The sequence below is a fragment of the Podarcis tiliguerta genome (assembly GCF_965153285.1).
Source record: "Podarcis tiliguerta genome assembly, chromosome: 13".
Lineage (NCBI taxonomy): Eukaryota > Metazoa > Chordata > Lepidosauria > Squamata > Lacertidae > Podarcis > Podarcis tiliguerta.
Window position 1 is genome coordinate 7730979 of NC_139546.1, and position 15360 is coordinate 7746338.

General features: G+C 41.3%; 1 protein-coding gene across 3 annotated transcripts in view; it reads right to left on the reverse strand.

The window, feature by feature from the left end:
* The window catches only part of UBA6 (ubiquitin like modifier activating enzyme 6), a 43434-nt gene that overhangs the window by 14260 nt on the left and 13814 nt on the right, over window positions 1-15360 (reverse strand). For all 3 annotated transcript variants that reach the window (XM_083407506.1, XM_083407507.1, XM_083407505.1), the window contains 11 exons: window positions 14567-14670; window positions 13553-13615; window positions 13074-13150; window positions 12410-12476; window positions 11143-11286; window positions 9461-9528; window positions 7136-7214; window positions 5971-6051; window positions 5282-5359; window positions 3603-3784; window positions 155-260 (listed from right to left, as the gene is read on the reverse strand). In XM_083407506.1, the coding sequence (XP_083263632.1) occupies window positions 155-260; window positions 3603-3784; window positions 5282-5359; window positions 5971-6051; window positions 7136-7214; window positions 9461-9528; window positions 11143-11286; window positions 12410-12476; window positions 13074-13150; window positions 13553-13615; window positions 14567-14670 (1049 nt within the window). The remainder of the gene's footprint in view (window positions 1-154; window positions 261-3602; window positions 3785-5281; window positions 5360-5970; window positions 6052-7135; window positions 7215-9460; window positions 9529-11142; window positions 11287-12409; window positions 12477-13073; window positions 13151-13552; window positions 13616-14566; window positions 14671-15360) is intronic.

Genomic DNA, 15360 nt, shown 5'->3' on the forward strand with positions numbered 1-15360 from the left:
GCTAGATCCTGCTCGTGGGAGTGAACAGCTCATCCCCCCCCCCCTTTGCACTACCCATGTATAAGACGACCCCCCCCCTTTATTTTGAAGTAAAAATCCCTCATCTAATACACAGAAAAGTACGGTACATTGTTTTTGTAGATGGAGCACTTACATGACTGTTGTACGATTCTGTTAGGTGAGGCACAATGACTTCTGTATGCCCTTTGGTCCCCATCGTTCCGGAATCTAAGAGAGGGCGCAAGCTTGCCAGACAGCGACTACATAGAAGAAGAAAATAAGTGAAGAAAATGAACACATCAGGGTAGATGCCAAAGTGTAGGGAAGAGACAAAAACCATGGCATGACTTCCTAGCTTTGGTTTAATTGGTTTAAAACAAGGGATTTCAGTTGTTGCAGGAATTAACTAGTGGCATATCATTTATCTGCTGCCTTTCCAATTAAAAATAATGCTTGGCAAGTTTAAAACCATTTATATCATCAACAATAAATTAAGAATTACTGATAAATCCAATATAGATTTGGTGAATCAGAAAAATATCTTCAACTTGGCAAGTCAACCCGGGTCAAAAAAGGAAGGTCTTCATAAGGCCAAAGAAAGGCAAGAATGTGGCATATCATTAATGGGATGCATCATCTCCATGTAATAGGCAAGTATATTAATACCTAAGGCACACAATTCCTGCACCTGAGCAAGATTTTGAAACATATTTCAGACAGTGATCTAAAGCACCAAAACTCTAGATGGAGAAACAGCTCAATGGAACAGGGCCTAGCCATATCACACCCAGTGCCTACATTTTAATGCAACTGAGAACAGTAATTAAGAACTTAAAAATTCCGGAAATGCCCTGTGATCAGGATCTGCTTTGCTTCCTTTTTTCTCAATCTTTATGCCTCTGTGGTTTGCAGAAGATGAGCCTTCCTAGGAAGAATTCTACAGCTTAGAAACAGCCACAAGGAAGGCTCTCTATGGCCACACTTCCTCTAACAACATGGAGAAACACCTCTTCGGTAGGTCTTACTGAGCACATACACTCATTTGGGAGGAAGCAGCCCTTTAAGTATCTTGAGCCTAAGCTGCTGAGTGTCAGTACCACTATACAGCAACATTAGAGAAAAGGGACAAAAGTTGCCAATGCAAATGTAGCACAGTGTTTATCTGCCCATCTGCCCTTTGTTGCTTCTTAGCACCAACGGAAGAGGCAGGGGGCCAATCTGGATCAGAGCACAAGGGAGAGCAAAGAAGTTAAAGGCTTGGACTCCAATCCAGATTGGGAGCTAGTGGAATTTATTTATTTTATTAAATTTATATACTGCTGTCAGGGAACTGAGCCAACAGTGTGACGCGGCAGCTAAAAAAGCCAATGCAATTCTGGGCTGCATCAATAGGAGTATAGCATCTAGATCAAGGGAAGTAATAGTGCCACTGTATTCTGCTCTGGTCAGACTTCACCTGGAGTACTGTGTCCAGTTCTGGGCACCACAGTTCAAGAAGGACACTGACAAACTGGAACGTGTCCAGAGGAGGGCAAGCAAAATGGTCAAAGGCCTGGAAACGATGCCTTATGAGGAACGGCTAAGGGAGCTGGGCATGTTTAGCCTGGAGAAGAGGAGGTTAAGGGGTGATATGATAGCCATGTTCAAATATATAAAAGGATGTCGCATAGAGGAGGGAGAAAGGTTGTTTTCTGCTGCTCCAGAGAAGCGGACACGGAGCAATGGATCCAAACTACAAGAAAGAAGATTCCACCTAAACATTAGGAAGACCTTCCTGACAGTAAGAGCTGTTCAACAGTGGAATTTGCTGCCAAGGAGTGTGGTGGAATCTCCTTCTTTGGAGGTCTTTAAGCAGAGGCTTGACAACCATATGTCAGGAGTGCTCTGATGGTGTTTCCTGCTTGGCAGGGGGTTGGACTCGATGGCCCTTGTGGTCTCTTCCAACTCTATGATTCTATGATTCTATTCTATGAACTGCCTTCAGCTCAGAGGCGAGAGGTGGAAGGGCAGTTGTGTTATAGGGAACCTCCTGAAATCTTGCGAAGCATTTCTGCCTCTAGTGGCAAGGAGGAAAGCCCCGCCTCTAGTGGAGAGGAGGTGCAGCAACCAGGGGATGCTAGGGAGAGCCTCAAAACCGAGCCTGAGCAAACCGGAGAGGAGGGAAGTACCCCTTTGTCAGCGCCCATTCTGCGCAGTAGGTTTCAGCGCAGGGAGGGGTGGAGAAGGCTGGAGGTCACGCGACTGTTATGGTGGGAGAGGTACAAAGACCGACCACTCCCAGATTCTGCTAGCGATTGAACCAGACATGAACTTGCGACGCTCTTCACTGTAAATAGTTTGCACTAAGAATAAAGCCTGGAAAAGACAGGTTGGAGTCTTGCCTGTTTGTTCTCGGGCAACCACACCAGCACCTGACAACTGCCATTCGTCCGAGGACCACAGGGCTGTTTACAGTATAGAAGTAGTCCCAAATTGTGCTGGCTATCTTCTCTATGAAAACAAGCCCCACCTATTCACGCAGTTGCTATGTGAATGGTGTTGCATCAAGTTTGGACCTCAGATTTATAAACTGCTAGACCATACACAGTCTGACCAAATAGTGTAGTGTAGGAGCAAGCCTTGGGCTTGCTACCAGATGTATACATTTTAATGTGTCACAAACCCAATGCATTGATAAGCATGCCCCTCCCATTAGAGTCCATAACACTTTAGATACATTTGCAGCTACACATTGTTGGGTCATTAATCAAGTTAACATTCCCAATCAGAAATTCCAGTAAAACTAGTAGATTAACCCGTAGTAGTAGTAAAAGTTGCTTCAAATAGAGCTATTGAGGCATTTTCTCACAAAAAAGACACACAGTGCTCACCATTTCACAATGGTACCAGATATATGTAAAAAATTAAATACTAAACTAATTTTAAACAAACCAGGAGATTAAAAACATGGCTTGAAGTGGATTTGAGGCAACTGGTTTTGAATTATTCACAGCTGTGCCAAGAAAGCACAGGGAAAACTGTCGGTGGAAGAAGATTGGAAAAAATTCAAAGTATATTTACAGAAATATTGCAAAATTAATGAATGTTAGAAGGATGCTGGAATGAAGTCATATGGTTTTAGCAGAAATGTTATAAAGAATTAAGCAAAAACAGATTGTTAATGGGCCAAAGTGGAAAATTAAAGGTTAGATTGTGTTAAGATAAATTATAGAACAAAAAATTGAGAAAGATGGGAAGGATCTGCTGAAATAGCTAATTGAACTAGAATACAGAAAAGGGAGGTGTGAGGAGGTCGATGAAACAAGTAAATGAAAGGTAAAGATATGGAAATATTAATGTGTTTTTAAATGTTTTTCTTTTTTTGTTGTTGTTTTGCTGTATTGTTTTTTGTTTTTCTTTTTATTTTCGATGTATTGTCTGTTAAATTTTTTATTGTTTCTTTTTTCTTTTTTCTGTAACTATTAAACCTCTAATAAATATTATTTAAAAAATAATAAAAAAGAAAGAAAGCACAGGGAAAACTGCTGCGAAGGGTGGCAAGGACAGAAATGCTATGAAGGGTGGGAAAGGGTACAAACTGAACTCTCAGATCATGCACCTACCTGTCAATGTATCTCCTTGCTTCCACATTGTCTAGCGCAGTAACAACTACATCTTGCGCAGTGTAGAAATCATCATTGTACACGTTCTCAGTAGCCGGGCAAACTTTGTTCAGATATGGGTCTATCTTGATCTGAGGATTGATGTTCCGTGTTGCTGTTGCTGCTGTACAACTTTTGGGCTTCTAACCAAAATTAAAATATTCATCAACTTTGGTTAATATTCTTGCTGGGAAAAGGCAATTGCGATGCACAACAAAAGCTTCCAAATCACTGATAGCATACTCAAAAGAATCACCGCTTTAGTGAAATGAGGTATGAAATAATGAGCTGAATAGACACGTAACGCTGGCTCTTGAGCAAAGAAAATGAATAAAACATTCTGTTTTACCACGTTGAACTCTTTAATTCTGGAAAGAACAACTGACAGCAAAAATTAATCAAAGTTCTCTATTGAGGCCGATACAAAACATTTCTTAAAATAAAATACGGTAGAACTTCGGAAGCCGAACGCCTGTAAACTCGAACATTTCGGCTCCCGAGCGACTGAAAACTGGAAGTGATTTTTCCAGTTTTTGAATGATTTTTGAAAGCATGCAAGTCTGGGGCAGCTTCCAACTGGCTGCAGCCAATCAGAAGCCGCGCCTTGGAAGTCGAACAGACTTCCAGAATGGATTCCGTTTGACTTCCAAGGTACGACTGTATTTTGTAACTGGAAAACTCCGAGACCATTTATAGAGCATGTGGATACATCTAGTCACCACACCTCCCACAGTTCTGCTCTCCTGCGTTCATCATAGCTCGTGATTATCACCCAACCCAATTAACCCTTCCTTAACCCATGGAAATCTGGATTCTTGTGCATGCTGCTACTAATTTAATACTGCTGCTTCTATGTTGGTGTTCTTTCCCAATTTCTGTCTATATTGTTACTCCACTGATGTGGTTGTTAGCTGCACTGAGAATTCTTTTTAGGAATGGGAAGATGAAACATGCTATTATTTATTAAACAGCAGCAGGATACTGGCAATCTGGACCAGCAATGCCTCTCTATAGTATCTCTATTTCCCAACCATTCTACCCAAAATTCTTTTAACTGGCGTTACCATGGTTAAACCTAAAACATTATTTTTAATAATAATAATAATAATAATAATAATAATAATAACAATAATAATAATTTTGAGCCTTATTTACAAAAGAAACTCAAGATGGTCAACAGATTAAATACTTTTATTATATGTTTAAGCTAACTTATTACAAAGAACACATACAACGTTTGTAATTTTTGGAACAACAAATTCAATGATAATAGCCGATCTTAAGCTGCTTTCAACCCACTGCAACAGTATTTCTTTATGTTCTTTATTGCTTTATTTTGTTTATTAATAAAATAATAAACAATCATTAAAATAAATACAACATAAGCAAGTAAAGAAGTTAATCAGTCAAACTTCTACATGCAAGGTGTGTGCTCTGCCTTTTAAGCTATGCATACAGCCCTGATGTTAATCACATCTTCAGCAACAAAATCAATTTATTTAGTCCTAGGGTAAATATATGAAGATTCACCTCCATAACTTTAAAACAGCTCTTAAAATAGAAAGTTGATTCCGCAACCACACTTGACTTTTTCAAAAATATGCACAAATTGCTTTTTCTCACCAACAGCTCCAACTTACCTGTATATGGTGTGGACGGAACAGAAATTGCCTATTTAAATTGGATTTTTCTATTAAGTCAGGATCTGTAATTGTAACCTATAGCAGGTCGGACAAATAGGTGGAATTACAAGTTATGGTTAATATAAATCTTTGATTGTTTCTAGCTTGAATCAGTCCTGAAAGCCCTCAATTTGGTTACCCCCCCCCCCAATGATTATTAAGAGAGAATTTCCCCTCTACCCTAAAAAATGCATGTCATCTTATATTGAGTAGTCATTCCTGTCCAGAAACAGATTCAAAATCATAGCTCTTTCCAATTAACAGGACTACAAAATGGAATGAATTCGGGCTTAATTTTACAACTAATAAATTATCGCCTAAAAATGTCACATAGCGATTGACCAACTAACCTACAGATGTATCAAAATTGCACTACCTAGAATTCTGATAAACACATATTCCAATACACTGTGATTTCTGGAAGTTCAAAAAGAAACCAAAACATGGAAATGTGAGATTACAGAACCCAAATGTGTAGTTGTAACAAAGCCATTTCATGGAGAAATTGGCAGGGCAGAGATTCCCCTCCAAGTTCTATCACACCCAAGGCATAATAGATCTGATCTTACTAAGATCATAAAATAATTTTTAAACAACTTGCAAACAGAGTAAAAGAAACTGAAATTAGTATGGAAAACAAAACCTACCATGCCCCTTTCTCGTCCAGTGCCAACACCAAGAAGTGCAAAATTTTTCAACATTTCGCAGCCTATCGCACCACAACCAACCTGCAAAGTAATATATGTATAAATTTCCAATCCTTACACAGGTTCTAAATTTTGATCCTTCAGAGAGCTAAACTTTTAGTTGAACTTCTTGTTTGATAAAACTATAATACACAAAATTCGGGGGGGGGGGGGAATCCCTAAACTGTTATGCCAAGGACATATTGACATGCTATCATACCTATTGGCTGGAAATTTAGATAGCCTTTCAATTGTGAAATGAAAGATTGAAGATGCCATAAAGAGAAGATTATACCTAACTAAAGTATCCGAAGTTAAATACTGGACTGAAATGCATCAAAAGATGCAGAATTCCAGCTCCTACTATAAAAGGCATCACTGTGAGCCATCTGGGTACTGCATTTTTCGCCCTATAGGACGCACCGTCCCATAAGGCGCACCTAGTTTTTTGGGGGGGAAATAAAGGGCAAAAAATTATTTCCCCCCCAGGCGCGGGGTTGGGGCGGGGGAAGCCCGAGCTTCCCCCGACGCCAGCCCCCAAACAGGCAGCTCTCTGCAAGCCGTGGGAGCCCAGCGCTGGCTCCCGCTGATTGCTGAGAGGTCTGCGAAGCCTGGACGCACTGAGCTCAGCGCGGGCAGGCTTCAGCATGCAGGCAACTCTCCGCAAGCAGCAGGAGCACAGCGCTGGGCTCCCGCTGCTTGCGGAGAGGTGCGCGAAGCCTGCATTCGCCCCATAGGACACACACACATTTCCCCTTCATTTTTGGAGGGGAAAAGTGCGTCCTATAGGGCGAAAAATACGGTATTTTGCATGTTTTAACCCACCACTATATATTCTAAACTTCCAGGAAAAGGTAGTTTCAAAGTTCCAACTAATCCACAGAACAGTAATTTCTAAAATACTTGTCCACTGGGTTTTCTTACTGCAATATAATACAGACTACTATCCAACAAAGGCAATAGGGTCAGTGCTGTTAACCAGGCTGTTGGTTCAAGCCCACCCAGGGACAGCTGAGGGCAGGATTCCTGCATTGCACAGAGCTGGACTAGATGACCCTTGAGGTCCCTCTTCCAACTCTACAATTCTGTGACATAATGTCAGACTTATCCGACAAGCCATGCTTACCAAGAAAACATTCAGACGGTGCAGCTTCTGACACAAGGAGTCTCCAATGCAGGCTCTCAAGGCATCGTACCTGTCCCCTCTGTTGCAGACAGATGTGGGAAAGAAGTGAAGATAACACAGACAGATTCTATCAAACATATTTTGCTGCACTGTGAGAAATATGAGCAAGCCAGGACTGAACTGATATTACCCGTGCTGGTACCTTTCCCGGGAAAATCAGAGGCTTACTATGTCAGGTTCCTATTGGAAGACCGGACGAACGCTAGAACATTAGCAGTGGTGAAGTTTTTTTATTGGTGGTTGCAAGAACCAGTGATCCCTATCTTTAAATCTGAACAAAATGCTTGTTGAACCTGGAGGTAGGCTGTCTGAATTGTGCATTGCTTTGTAACGATTTGTTGGGTCTCTGGACCGTAATAAAGATTGTATTGTATTGTATATCAAGCTGGCTTTAAATAAAATTAAATTAATTAACATTGATAGAAAGAGACAAAAATGTTTCAGAATTGCTTCACTTGTGTATGTCAGTGCAAGGGAACAAAGATGCTCATATTTCCCTAGCATACTCTCCTCCTTCCAATATCACAAAATAAGCATTTCTAAAAAGCATTAAACAACAGCAACAAACAATAATAAGAATAAGAATACAATTTATATACCACTATATACCACCCTTTATCAAAAGATCTCAGGGTAGTGTACAACATTAGAAACACATTGCAAAACATCAATGATAAAACATAATAAAACCAAAATAAAAAGCATACTGACAGACAGCCTAATAAGAAAATAATAGTAACAGTCCCTCTCCCTCACACATTGACAGGCTGTAGATTATTTAATAGCCATTAGCTTGGGTAGAGAGGGATGTCTTTGCTAGTGCCTGAAGACATGTAATGATGGTGCCAGGCGAGCCTCTCTGGGGAGAGCATTCCACAATTGGGGAGCCACCACAGAAAAGGCCCGTTCTCTTGTTGCCACCCTCCAAACCTCTCTGGAAGGGAGGAACATAGAGAAGGGCCTCAGATGGCAAGCACAGGGTCTGGGTCGGTTTGCATGGGGACAGGCTGTCCTTAAGGTATTGAGGTACAGAGCTGTATACATACACAGCTGTCAATTGAAGGAAACATTTTAAGCATCTGATGAAGTTGGCTCTAGTCCATGAAAACTTATGCCACGTAAGTCTTATCAGGTGGCATATTCGCATCGTTCTGTGTTTTGTTTTGCTCTAAAACGTGGGTAGGCAAACTAAGGCCCGGGGCCCAGAATGTGTCCTTTTATTTAAAATGCATCTCTGGGTTATTCGTGGGGCCTACCTGGTGTTTTTACAGGAGTAGAATGTGCACTTTTATTTAAAATGCATCTCTGGGTTATTTGTGGGGCATAGAAATTCATTCATATATTTTTCTTCAAAATATAGTCCAGCCGCCCACAAGGGTCTGAGGGACAGTGGACCGGCCCCCCGCTGAAAAGGTTTGCTGACCCCTGCAGTCCAAACAGACAAACATAGCCAGGAAGAGCCAAAGCTCAGCTGCATAACACATGATTTGCATGAATAACGTCCCACATTCGATGTCTAGCATCTCCAGGTAGATCAGGGAAAGACTTCTGCCCCAAACCCTGAAGGGACAGGGCCAGTCAAAGCAGAACGTACTGAGCTACATAGATTAATCGTCTGCCTTGATATAAGTCAGCTCCCTAGGCTCCTCTGGAATCGGATAACCTCATTTTCTCTGAGCAGGGCCTGCTTCAGTGGGTTAGGACAGAGATGAGGAACCTTTTCATTCAGAGCATCACATTCCCTCCTGGGTGGGCAGGGCTAGAGGCATAAGCAGGCTGGGCAACAGATGTACTCTTCCCTTGCCATCCCGTAAAGCCAAAGGCATTAACATAATTCAAAGACACATTCCAGCCAGGCAAAAAGCATTCAGAGAGGGCAGGGGAGAGGATCCTTGAGAGATATGACTTGGGGAGAGTATTGAGGGCCCTAGCTCTGAGGTTCCCAACCATTGGGTGAAAAAAGTACACACGCGTACATGTTTTATATACGTTATTTTAAACATGCATGCCTTCAGACACAACAGCATTCATGTGGTTATCTTGGGATTGGGACCAGGAGGATCCAAATGCGCTGGATGACCTTGAGCATGTCTATCCAACTAAACAGGTTTGTAATGAAGGTAAAATTGGTGGGTAGGGGAGATAATTTAAGCTACTCTGAGCTGCTTGGAAGAGAAGTGTAACATAAATGTTGAAGAAGTAAACAAATTACTTGATTAAGGAACAGAGAGAGCATGAGCAGCTTGACTGTGCCATTTTTTTTACCTTGGAAGGAATTCTTCGTGGCTCACTTTTTCTAGAAATGTGACTAATTCAAATGCATCAGTATACAGCTGGAGAAGGAGGGGGAAAAAACAAGATTCAGCATGTCTTAAAACGTTTAAACTACACTAAAAATAATACTATCTATTTTATTACAGCATACAACTGGGGGGGGGGAATCTGAACAAGATATTAGACTGGTGTGATAGAATTCTAGACTGCAAGACTTCAGACTGCTGGTGAGAGCCAGTGTGGTATAGTGGTTAAGAGCAGTAGACTTGTAATCTGGTGAACCGGGTTTGCTTCCCCGCTCCTCCACATGCAGCTGCTGGGTGACCTTGGGCCAGTCACACTTCTCTGAAGTCTCTCAGCCTCACTCACCTCACAGAGTGTTTGTTGTGGGGGAGGAAGGGAAAGGAGAATGTTAGCCACTTTGAGACTCCTTAGGGTAGTGATAAAGTGGGGTATCAAATCCAAACTCTCTTCTGGTGGTGTATTGCATTAATTACAGCTCCCCCAACATAAGAAGGTCCCTTCATGTGCCACACTAACACAACAGGAAAATGGTTGCTTGATCTTTCTCCACAATGTTTAGTATAAGCAGGGAGTAGTTTGGTTTTTTTAAGAAGGGAAAGCCTACAGAAATGAATGTCATACTTAAAAAGAGTCTGAAATGATATACTGCAATGCTTTCTTACCTCCCTCTACCAACTCTTTTATCTTTCGCACATAAATCGGTTCTTGCTTACTTCAAAACAAAACTGATATGCGTGCAACAAGCAATATATATCTATGGGATGATTTGCCAGCAGACTAGTACTATGTCTCATAATTTACTATTTCTCAGTTTAATATTGTTTTATTAGTAGCCTTTGATACTGTGAATTTAAACATCCAGAAAATGCCCTTAATACAGTGGACAGTCAGTTTGCAAATGTGAGGGCTGCACATGTAGTGTTCGCAACCCGCATCTGTGCATGCACAGGTTGCGATTTGGTGCTTCTGCGCATGTGCAAAGCACGATTTAGTGCTTCTGCGCATGCGCGATCGCTGAAACCTGGAAGTAACTCGTTCTGGTACTTCCACGTTTTGGCAGTCCGCAACTCAAAAAAACGCAACCTGAAGTGGCTGTAACCCGAAGTATGACTGTACTCTCATCTGTAGTAATTCCTTATAGTAATGCATCCTATCTTATAGTGGGAACACTCCAATAAGGCAACACAGCAGGAATGATTGGTGAGAAGGGCTGCTGCCGTGAACCGGTTCGGGGGCAGCTCATGGGTCAGTTAAATGACCCACGTTGGCCACTTGTAGTCCTTAGGTTGCTGACCCCTGCTCTAGACCATGGTGGAGTATCATGAATGAACACTGTACTCAGGTGTCAACCCCCCCCCCCCCAATGGGGCTTAATGCATTACTGCCTGGCAAACTATACGGACAATCTTGAAGTCTCACTCAAACCAAAAGGTTGCCAGTTTGGACATAATAGTAACACTATGGCTTGCTTAAATCTGAAATACAGAATTAAGGCCTGGGTGCAAGAAAGGGAGAATAACGCTCATGCACGTGTCATTTGCTATTCTCCACCATCTTTGATGGTTCATCTGAACACAAGCAATATTATGCTCACAGCATGCTCTTGTCCCTAAATTTATGAAACCTAATCCAAAACAAAGACAACTGACCCATTGTTGCAGGGGAGAAAATTTTCCTGTCACTGCTTTCAAGACTTCTTGACTGGCAACACCACCGAGTGCTGCTGTAAGAGGTGCCAAAGATCCCTGAGCCATCCTTGATAGCCATTTCACCATGCCTTCGTTAACTTGAGGCTACAATTTAAAAACAAAATAAGAACAATGCTTGCATACAAATAGCGTTGCATTCTTTAAAATTAGTAGGTTGCTGACTAGGTAAATTGGTGCACAGTCAACATGGGAAGTAAAGCACATTAGAGGTAAAAGCTGTTTCTCAATTAAAATTCAGTTCTCAGCTTCTGTCCCTTTGATTAGGGCAATCACAAACTGGTAACTGAGCTTCTCACTGCATGAGGTAGCCATGGCAGCCCTAGAAAACAAAAATTATCCTCCAACATGGCCTGTTAGCCTGGAACACATTTCTGCATGAAAAATGTTAGAACAAGAGCTCATTGAAAGCAAGAAACAGCTAACAGGAAAACATCAGCGAAGCTACATTTTTGTTTACATAACCCTCACTGGATTACAATCCTTCTGTTCTTTCAAACTGTTGCTCAAAATTTGTCTTGAAAAGCTTGGGCTATTTCAACTCACTACTGATGTAAAAACAGCGCTTACAGAAAAGTAGTATAAAAGCGAAAGGAACCAGGAAAAGCATGGAGGGGAAGTCATATGGTATATGTATACATGCTGTATTTGGTACGAAGTTGTAAATGAGATGGGGAGGGGAGGGAAGGGGAAGGGGGTTAAATATGCTCTCTGTTCCTCTTTTTGAAAATGCAAATAAAAAAAGAATTGAGTAAACCTTTATGTAGACTATACATTAAAATCCAAAAATTTAATAGAGTTGTTTCACATCGTAGTTTCACACAGTGACGATAATGACACAATCCCAACAATTGTGCCCATTTTTAAATGAGAAGCCACATAACCTCACAGGGCTGTTCTGAGGATAAAATAACCATGGAAAGCTGTGTAATACTTTTGGGGGACCTGAGCAATGGTCTTAAATACATTTCTGAACAGTTTCCATGCATGACAGCTTTTGACTGATGCAAAAGAAGGTACTGTAATGCATCACAAAGATGCTCAGGTGATAAAAGATATAAATGTAAAACATACAAGAGAGCCAGCAGAGACCAACTACAGCAGAAAACTGAAGATGATGAGGGATCTCACAAAGTTCAGTTCAACATTTAAATGCACCATGCATGCTACAATCACAGGTGAGTATGCTAGATAGCACAAAATTACTCACTTTGCCTTCCAATGTTTTACTTATGGACACTGCCATCTTCAGCATCTCTTCAGCATCCTGAAGGCACCTGAAACCCAAACAAAAAGCATAGCATCTCTGCTCCACGCAGCACCTCTTATATCTGCTACCAGAGCTGGGAGAAAGTCCTGGCCTATGTGAGAATGACATTTAGTTGCTTCAACAGCCAGGAGATTCAGCTGTGTTTGTTGGAACATTGGAAAACAAACGAGGGGGGGGGGGTGCTTGCACACACTTTCCCCTTGCTCTATTGACTGTTGTATCACTGTCTATTTTATTGTGTTTTAAATATATTGCAAGGTGCCTTGAGAACTTCAGTTAGTAACCGGGGTATAAATTCTCCTAAATACATACATAAAATAGAAGAACTCACAAGGTGGTTTTAGCCAAGCCCCCTCTCCACTTTAATATCAGGGATAAGAAAATCATGGTCTCAATTCTGCACAAATTTAGGCAGATTAAATCCCACAGAAGCCCAAGTGATTTGTAAACAGCTGAACTGTGCAAGGGATTGCAACTCAGTTAATTAAATAACCTAATGAGATACAGTTTAAACTGCTACTGATAACAATCTATCCACCTCTAACTATATTAACAGTGTACCCAACAACCCAAACTTTGTGCAGCTGTGGTACAGATACGTTACCCAATTGTCGGCATACGAGCAAAACTCTCTTGAAACTGGTTCAAGGCAAGCATGGCAATGTGAATTTGTAGAGGGGCCTGCAAAGAGGAGAAAATAGTGGATGATCAGTAATATGCAGAGCAATCACATAAGAAGAAGTCTGTATACTCCAAGGCAAAACTTTCCAAACTGTGTCATGACACATTAGTGTGTCGGCTGCAGTGTGTAGGTGTGTTGCGTGAATGCTCCCCACGCTCCTCCCAGGGCTTGAAAGGGGTTAGCTTAACCTCCAGTTTGCTGGTAAAACTCACGAAATGATGCATGTCTAAAAAGCATGTTACTAGCATGAAAAGTTTGGAAAGCTCTGCTCTAAGGACTAGCTACGTTAGCTTGTTACAGCAAGAACAAGAGCCACTAAGGCCTTAAGGGAAAAACAAATGCAGTATACAATATTTAAAAATCAAAGTGTCATATTAAAAACAAAACAAAGCAAAACCAACCTCAGGCTTGCTGAAATCTGCAACAAGGCATGTTGGGTTAATCAACTGCTTCTCCAGCTGTTGCTAAAAGTTAAAAAAATCAATTTGCACACACTTTAGAACAAAAGAAAGCAAAGTACATGCAAGCATCTTTAAAATTTCCCAAACCTTCCTAGGATTAGCTTGCAAACTTTAGCAGGGTGTAACTGTAGGTACAATTCGAAAAATAAACCAGAAATGGGAGTCATCATAGCTCGCTAGGAACACATTAAATGGGAAAGACTGTTGGGGAGAGGAAAACCTATCTCTGCACCACAGATACAAATCTCACTAGGATCAAGGGATGGGTTTAGCCTCCATCACAATGAATGCACCCTTTTACTCTCTGCTCTGTAAGTGAATAGGTGCCATGGTACAGGAAAATGTAAAGCACAAAACTTGTAGAAAACATTGCAGTGGGGAAAAAGGGAGTTTGGAACACATCAGGTTCCAAGTTACAAGGCTTAAATATGCAACTTAAAAATGTGTGATCTGATGTACAGACCCTTTGCAACGCAAGTGAGAAGACCAGGAACTGTCCCTAACCTTGTGTTGTGCCCTACAGGTACTCTGAGGCAAAGGCTAAGCAAAATCTGTGTAGACTACTTCCTTGAATCAAGGGGCTTCAAACACCTCCAAAGCTCAAGACAAAATCAGAATCAAGGGAGAAGAACTGTCCCTGAACTTATACCTCCAATGTACTGCAAACCCCTTTGAAGTACAGCACAACCACCAGAAGAAACGAGAGACGTTCACCATAGCAAGAAGGTGGAGGTGGTAGGTGAATTTATGTATCCCTGATTTTATGTTCTGACATTTCAACGTAACCTTGCCCTTTTGAGATCAAGTTATACAGGTGCCTCATATGGAGAAGGGCTAAATAATATTTTTATTTAAAAAGTCAGATCTCTGGCCTGAGCACCAAGCTTCAACGATTTCTAGAGGTGAAAATAGATGTGATCACTGCTGACTGTTGTCTTTATGCAGGATACTTACAAAATGGAATATCTTAGGCGTCTTTATTTGGATAGCTATGCCGCCATGTAAGTAAGGTTCCATATTCACCGTATTCCCAATGCTAAAAGAATAAGGTGATACCACTGTAAGAGAGGAGAAAGTGTAAATCACTGTTAACAAGGTAGTTAAATGAAGCAGAACTACAGAAAGAGCAGAGAAACAGTTTGATTTTATACAGTATCTACAAACCTAATTGACTCTCAAAGAGTTAACACTAAACATGTGTTTAAATAAATCTTAGGTGGTGGACTCTCCTTCACTGGAGGCTTTTAAGGAGCGGTTGGACAGCCATCTGTCACAGATGCTTTAACTGAGATTTCTGCATTAGAGGGGGGGGGTTGCACTAGATGACCTTCAGGGTCCCTTCCCAATCTACTTTTCTATGATTATGCAAAGCAAGCACATTTCCACAATGTACAGTGGTACCTCGGGTTACATATGCTTCAGGTTACAGACTCTGCTAACCCAGAAATAATAGTGCCTCAGGTTGAGAACTTTGCTTCAGGATGAGAACAGAAATTGTGCTCTGGCGGCGCAGCGGCAGTAGAAGGCCCCATTAGCTAAAGTGGTGCTTCAGGTTAAGAACAGTTTCAGGTTATGAACGTACCTCCGGAATGAATTAAGTGCTTAACCCGAGGTACCACTGTATTTAACTCCTGCTAGTCATGGGGAGAAACTTAAGCAAGTTGCTGAAGTTCTGCCCTCTATTTAAAAGCCCGAGTTCAAGATTTGATGCAGGCATTTCTACAGAGAGTTTCACGCCATGTCTCCCA